Raw genomic sequence first — 7829 nt, forward strand, 5'->3', positions numbered from 1 at the left:
ATGTAACATTGATTCATAGTCCATCATAACACTCTTAAAAAAATCATCCATACACCCTTGGTGTGATGGTCACTCCACAAGAATAAGTGCTTATAGAGTGTGGGGGGCAAGGGCCGGGTTCAAGTCTTCAGGAGAGAGTTTCACACACATATACACTTAGATTATACTAGATTAGAATTCTATCTTATATATAAAAAAAAAAAAAATCATTTTAGAAAAATATTTGGAACCATTATTAATCCCAATAAAAAAACATTGGCAAATTCCACACACCACTCATTTTGATTTCCCCACATTCTAATCATTTCAGCCATTTTCCCAAATTTCCACTCTTCCACACGTGAAGAAGGAGAAAAAAAAAAACAAAAAAACCAAACTTATCAAATTCACATATCCACATCACACTCACACCCTTCAAAAAACACACTAGCCATGTAAAGAAAAAACACACAGTGATACACCCATCAGTCCAATCCATTTCCCAACGTTTTGTTTGTCTAAAGAACGCAACAAAATCTAGTAGTATTGTCATTGAGCCCAAATAGAGAAGGAATCTTCAACACACATTCACAATCCACAGCCAGCCTTTCTTACAATTTTGCTCCTATAAATCCCAATAGTAGGACCATAAAAGTACTGTACAAAACCTATATTCTTCTTTATCAACAACAAAAAAAAAAAAGAAAAAAGAAAACCTATATTCTTCCCACACTGCTACAAAGTAAAATTTTGAAACATGTAAGTACACATACATGTAAAGTGAGTGAATGAGCGAGAGACACAGAGACAGACAGACATACAGACAGACACACATAGAGAGAGAGAGAGAGAGAGAGCCTACGCGATCTGTGAGGAACCCATATTAGATTAGCGCCCAACCAAGCATCCAATCATGCCATCAGGTGCTAAGAAGAGAAAAGCTGCAAAGAAAAAGAAGGAAGCCCACCCCAACACCAAAACTAATCTCTCAATCTCAACCAACAATCCTCAAGGTATACAATATCTTAAAGTTTCCAACTTTTGCTGTTTTCCCTTTTGAATTTGGCCCCATCCACACATGACCCATCTGTCCTTCAAATCATGCACTCTACTTTTTCCATCAATCTTTGTTTTTTGATGTGTGTTGTTTGGTCACTTTGGGCTGATGGGTATTTGTTATGCTTTCTGTTTTGCTTGATTTCCACTCTGTCAGACCTTTCCACGCTTATTATATACCTATACATCTTTGAATTGTAAAGTCTGTATTTTTCAATTTTATTTTTATTTATTTACTTTTGGTCAATTTGGGTTAAAGGGTGTTTGTTTGTTCTTTCTGTTTCGCTTGATTTCAACGCCATCAGACCAATTCAAACCTTTCTTATCTATTTCTTCAATTATACACCCCACATTTTTTTGGGGGATCAATTTGGGTAATGGGTATCTGTTAATGTCCTTATTTTGCTTGATTCTGATTGTGATTTCTGTGATTGCTTCAACTTATTAAAGGAAAAAAAAATATTTGTGTTGAATTGGCCAAAATAGGTGTTTGAAAATACTTGAATTTTTTTATTATTGATTTTTGTGGTTTAATCAATTTAAATAATAAGATTTATATCTATTTTTAACTTGTTTTGATTTCATGGTCAAGATGGGTTTATAAGTATTCGCTAAAGTCAGTTGTTTTGTTTGATTTTGATTGGGATTCTTCTGGTTGAACCAAACTATGTTAGGAAATGAAGATCTGAAATCCCAAGATGGGAAGGAAAGTGATGGTGGTGATGTTAGTACCCCTGCTTCTCAGGACCAAGATAGTGACCAAAGTCCATTCAATGAGGGGAATGAGGAATTGGAGGAGAGAGACACATCAACCACTCGGTCATTTGTTGCTGAGGGCAAGTCTATGGAGGGAGGGACTTTTGTTGATGAGGGTAAGCAGAAAATAGGCGTAGAGGATGATGGTGCTGTTAAAATTGAAAGGGAACTTAAATCAGACGATAATTCCAAGAGCAAAAATGGTACCTTTGAGCATATCAAGTCTGCCAACCAATCACGTGATGGGGATGATCGGAGCTCTAGCAGTAGTAGCTCAGATGATGAGACCCGAGTCATTGAGCAGAGGCCAAAAGAGGAAGCTTACAATTCAGTTTTAGAAGTAAGCTCACATGATGATCAAGTGAAGCCAGTGGATTCTTCTCCAGAAGAGGTGGTTTGGGTTAAGGAGACCGTTAATTCAATTGCAGAAAGCGTCCCCATTGTTGATTCTGTTAATCCAACTGAATTGGATGAGGAGACTGTTAATTCAATTGTAGAAAGTGCTCCCATTGTTGATTCTGTTAAGTCATTGGTATCTGTGTCCGAGGAGAAAATTCACATTACTGAAAGTGTTCCAGTTGATAATCTAGCGATTGCTGATTTGGTTGTATCAGGATCAAAAGAAATTGAGAAAAACTTTTCGCTTAAATTAAATGAGGCTCCGACAGCTGTGACAGATTTGGCATTGAAGAAAAATGAGGATAAAGTATTTCCTTCATTAGATGAAAATGTTCAAGCACACTTGACTGTAGTGGAATCTGTGTCAATTGGATATGAGGATAAAACATTGCCATCATCAAGTGCTCCTGTTGCTCCAACTAGTAATGGCGCAGCATCTGTTAAAGATTCTGAGATTCCTGAATCTTCTGAAAACGAGGTATTGCTCCCTTACTTTTCTTGATTGCAATTTCGCTTATATATTTACAATAAAATACATTGAAATTAGACGTGCTTACTTTGCTGAACTGTTATGTAGCCTCTGGTAGCTCCAGCTCCACAAGTAGTGCATAGAATTTCCTGGTTGAGTTGCTGTGGATTGTGTGATGTGTTAACGGGCTCTGGAAGATAAGCTCAGGTTAGGATTTTCTAATATAGTTTATTGATTTTACCCCCCTCCCTCCTCCCCCCATAACACAACAGAGAAAAAAGAAAAAAGAAAAGAACAAAAAGGTAGGGTAATTAGGAGAATTGCATTACTGTTCATGAGAGATTTTGGGGGTATATGCTAATGATTAATTGAATTAGACCATTCAGTTGTATTTTTCTTTATTAGTGTCATGTAAGTATCTTGTGTTGAAAATACAGTCAGTCTTTTATATGGCAAACAGATTACAAGAATTATGAAAAGGTCTTGTTGTAGCAAAGAAATGTCCTTTGGTGGCCAAATTAGTTTATCTAGTGGATATATATGGAATAAATAACATATATGTGCCATGCATTTTTTACCCAACGTTTTCTTTGCAATCCATGTTTCCGTTTTTCTTCTTAAGGATGTTCATTTTTTTTTTTTAATTGAAGGAAAACAGGATAGGAAAAAGGGCTCCATGACATGTGATTTATTTTTATTCTTATGATCCTTTGTGTTCATCTTTGTGAATGCAAAGGTTTTTAAAATTTTTTTTTTTTTAATCAATAAAATTGCATTACTTACCTTAAAAAAAGGGCTCCATGGAATGTATCAATTGCTTGATGATGTAAATGTCACATTCAAGACAGGTGGTCTTGAGATATGGGTAGAGTTTTATGATAAGTTGGAATTTTGGACAAGTGCTCCAGAATTAGAAGGTTAGCAAGATATGTTTGAAGAATATACTTTTAAGGAAATTAAGAGTGAAATATTTGAAAATTGTGAAGATCAATGGTGGGATTTCGTAGTTGCTAATTTCTTGCAAAGGGATATAAAAGTAGTTTCTGTGTTGCCCACAAAATGAGGAATCGGTGTCTTCTCTTATCAGTTTATTTGTGTAAGACTAATTAAATTCCAGTTTCAAGCCTTGAAGGACTGCCACATTATAAATTAAAAAGTCGTATTTTGGTTGGGTATTTCATCTATTTATATGGATGTAATGCTTGCTTTTCAATGGATAAATATGTTCTCCAAATTTTCAGAGCTATGAAATTTTACTTGAGGTTTGTATGATACAACCTTCTGTACAGTGTGATGCCAAGAAAACCCTAGTCCCTAGGTGTGATGCCTAGAAGTTTGTATGTTTTTTTCCCTTGTCCTTAAATTTCCAGCAACTTGATCACTAGCAATCAGCCAATCACAGATTTGATTTGTCAGCTTTAAAAACTATAACCCAAAACTTCAAAACCCAAAATCTCATCCATCAAATAGCTTCAAATAACTGTTTGTGTTATGTTCACAGCTCTGGAACAGAAACCTAAACCTTAGGTTTTTACCTTTGTTTCATCCCAAAACCTATTAGTTTTTCCACCATTAGAAATTCAATATTCCTTATTATTTTTCAGACTTTTTCTCACCAAACTAACCCTAATTCTTCAAAATCCTAGCTGTCCATAACTTCTAAATGTTATTTGGCTTCATTTCCCTTGTCTTTCGTCAATAATTCTCAGAATTGTGAGATAAAACTTGATCGCATATTGTGCAACTTAATATTCTGGCCGATAAAGTGAAATGAGAAAATAGGATCTATGGTTCTTGATACTTAAAAAACTGGCCCTTGAGAAAAGAAAAGAAAAGAAAAATCAGATGAGACAATTTAGTTAGTCTACACAAAACAATTAGAATAGTTCATAATGCTTTGCATTGAGCCCATGTATAATATTATAAGAAACTTTTTACATTGAGTCCATGAAGTTTTCAATTGCTTGTGGTATATTTTAATTTACTTTTGAAAAAATATAGCTTGGCCAAGAATTCCTTATAGTTTTTAAATATATCACTCTAATCAATATAGCCCAAATCTTAACTACATGGGGGGTGCTATTGGAGTACTTTTTAGTCATTTAGATATGTTGGAGCCTTATCTTCCATCAAATCATAAGTGATCTCCCCCCTCTCTCTCCTAGTTAGGAAGTGGAAATCATTGGTTGTCATATGCTAATAACCCCTGCTTTCAGTTAGGGTATTACTTTATGAAATTGATTCTTGGACTTTGACATCCTTTTCTTGTCTCTCAAAATCACAATTTATTTTAATTTAACATCCATTGGCATCTCTCTCTCTCTCTCTCTCTCACACACACACACACTCACACACACACACACACACACACAAAAAGTAATGTTCAGGTTTATCTCTTACCAATATACCATATTATTGATTTTCAACCCTAAGGGCTGTGGTGTTTGAGACAGTGCCCTTGGGATATGGGACAATATCCTTACTTTTGTCCCTCTCTCCATACATGGTGCTACCACCTGCATTTGGTGTCAAAGGTTCAAGATTAAGGATGGCAAACCATTCATTTCTTCTTCTTCTTCTTCTTCTTCTTCTCCTCTCTAATATGGTTGTCAAAATCCCGATTTGGATCCTACGATTTTACGATCTCACCTGCCCAAAACGACCTGGATCTTTCAAGGATCTTTGTGATTGTTCAGGATTGGTAGAATCACACGATTCTAACGATTCCAAACGACCTTTATTTCTTGTAATGTTTTTAAACTTGACAAAAAGCTCAGTTGGACTTAAATGAAAAATAAAATCTCAATAGACCAAGTTTTTCTACTCTAATGTAGAGAGTGTGTCAGTTGGATCTGAATAAAAAATATTCCAATAGAGTATCATGTTTTGAGATTTTTGGCAATTTTAAATGATGCTTACAAATGGATATAGTAATGTATGATAATTATATCAATGAATATATAATTTATGTGATTATTTAACATACCAATGTGTATTTTTTTTTTGTTTTTTTCTCAAATAATGTAAGATCTTACGATTCACGATCCAATCCACAATTTCACCTACTTTCTACAATCCTACGTAGGATCCTGATTTTGACAATCTATTGAGATTATTCTTTCAAAGGATGATTTTTTTTTTTCAATTCCTATTTTCCTATTATGATGATAAAAGTCTATTTTGAGTGGATCATGAATTTTGTGGAAGTATATAAAAATATTGAGACACCCATATGTAATGGAGCCAAATTTCCTTTTAAGGGATAGCAAAAAGGATTTTCATTTATAGTATCTTTAGTCACATCAAGGCACCGTAAGATCATGAGGCCAATGTTCTTGTTTCTTTTAGTATCTCTTACCTAAAATCTGATAATTTTCTCCAACTTTCCTACTAAGTTGACTCGAGGCTTTTAAGTTGCATTCAGCAAAAGTTCTGACCTTCCGTAAACTTCTTTTTTGCCCTCGTGCAATTTTTACGTATGTCTTAGTTTCTTTTGATTTTAAGTAGGTTCATTTTATTTTTAATGAGTTTTAGCTTGTGTTTTGGGATTTTTTTAATTTTATTTTTTAAAGCCTGTTTGTTTGTTCTGTTTTTTTGATTTGGTTAAAAACATGATGTGCTAAGGTGATAATTGATTGTGTCAAGAAAGTGCTGGATTTCAAAGTGAGTGTGGACATTAGTCCTGGATAGGACTGGACAATCATGCACGTCTTAATAGGTTTGAGGAATTGAGGTTGTTGCAATTAGTTGCATTTACCAGCAAACAAATTGTGCAGTGATGCCTTAGCAAGTGTGGAACGTAGTGCAGAAGGAATTGCGTTTGAGATAGAGATTTTTCAAATTTTATTAGAAGAGTCATTGCTGAATATCATGTTATAGAAATGTAAAAAATTAGGATCTGACTGTGAACTGTGTTATTTCTTAAGCCTCTTCTATTCTGCATTATCCTGCCTTTGACTTGAAGGACCTTTGTGAGTATGATGTTGGAAGTGAACCCCATATCACTTTCTTTATTCTGACCTTTTGTTCTAACCTATGTTATTTCTTGAGCCTTTTCAAGTCTGCATCATGCAGTGTTTTTGCCCTTTGCTGTGGGTTTGATATTAGAAAATAGATAACAGTAACCCCTAATTCCTACAAATTTCTTTTAGATTTTCTGTTTGCCTTGTTTTTTGGGTTGGTGACCTGAAATTTTGAAAGCGTAGGGATTTTTTTTTTCTTCCTCATTGGGTCACAATGGTCTGTACTCTGTAGAGCCTGTCTCATGCCTTGTGATATGAACACTCTTCTGTAGCTCTTGTTTTTTATTTTTTAAAATTTTCTCTTTGTTTCTCAATCAGCATGAGGGATGCAATGCTTGTATGTAGACTTTTAACCAAACAATGAATTCATCTCATGCCTTGGACTTTGTTGATGTTCTTGTTTAAATAAGTAATGGTGTTAACATTATCATTTTCACCCCTTCAAATGGAGTTGTAGCTGACGTTCTCCATGGTTTCCTTTTGATGCAGGAAAAAAGCTTGGGGGGGCTTCAGTGCAGTATTGAAAAGCTTGTGAAAGTTAAAAAGGATTTGATCTGGAGAAATTTTTGATATGTCGAACTAGAATTTTTCTTGTGTTTTCCCTATGAATAATGGGCAAGAGGCCTGATCATATAAACAGTCTTAAGGTTTGTGGTGATAGTGACAAATTTTTAGGTGGCTTAGTGTCCCTAGACTTCAGTACATTTCTTGTTAATTTTGCAGTATAGTGTTTTTTTTAAGTGGCGTGTTGTACTTATCTTCTTTTGTGTTGGGTAGTGCAGTGGTGTGACCTGGATTTTACAAGTATTTCTATAATATCAATATACTCGATTGTTGTCGTGGTGTTTTGAATGGATAGATGGATGCTTTGTGCCAGTTTGATATTGTTGTAGGAAGCAGTGTTTTAAACCTATAATTGTAGTAGTAGAGCTTTTGTGATATAGAGTTTAACTGCAAAGTTCTTTACCGTTTTGATTGTTGTACCCTCTCTCCCAAAAATTTTCCAAATTCTAGTCTTTTCTAAAAAAGGTTGTATCAAATTCACAAAGTTCCAAATTCTTGCCTTTTCTAATAGAGGTTAAGAGGAGTATAAAGCTCTTTTTGGAGAGTTACCAGACAATGCATTTTTTCCTTCTAGACTTTTGTTC

General features: G+C 34.7%; 1 protein-coding gene across 2 annotated transcripts; it reads left to right on the forward strand.

The window, feature by feature from the left end:
- Window positions 1-545: 545 nt before the first annotated feature.
- Window positions 546-7539, forward strand: LOC142636150 (uncharacterized). 2 transcript variants are annotated; one of them, XM_075810256.1, is made up of 4 exons: window positions 546-992; window positions 1710-2668; window positions 2768-2866; window positions 7171-7539. In XM_075810256.1, exons 1-3 carry the CDS (start codon window positions 893-895, stop codon window positions 2858-2860), a joined length of 1152 nt encoding a protein of 383 aa, XP_075666371.1. In that variant the 5' UTR covers window positions 546-892; the 3' UTR covers window positions 2861-2866; window positions 7171-7539. The 2 variants fall into 2 exon arrangements, with proteins under 2 accessions (XP_075666371.1, XP_075666372.1); XM_075810257.1 differs by having other exon boundaries at window positions 555-992; window positions 1719-2668.
- The last annotated feature ends 290 nt before the right edge of the window (window positions 7540-7829 follow it).

This window comes from Castanea sativa, chromosome 5 (genome assembly GCF_040712315.1).
Source record: "Castanea sativa cultivar Marrone di Chiusa Pesio chromosome 5, ASM4071231v1".
In the NCBI taxonomy this organism is placed as follows: Eukaryota; Viridiplantae; Streptophyta; class Magnoliopsida; order Fagales; family Fagaceae; genus Castanea; species Castanea sativa.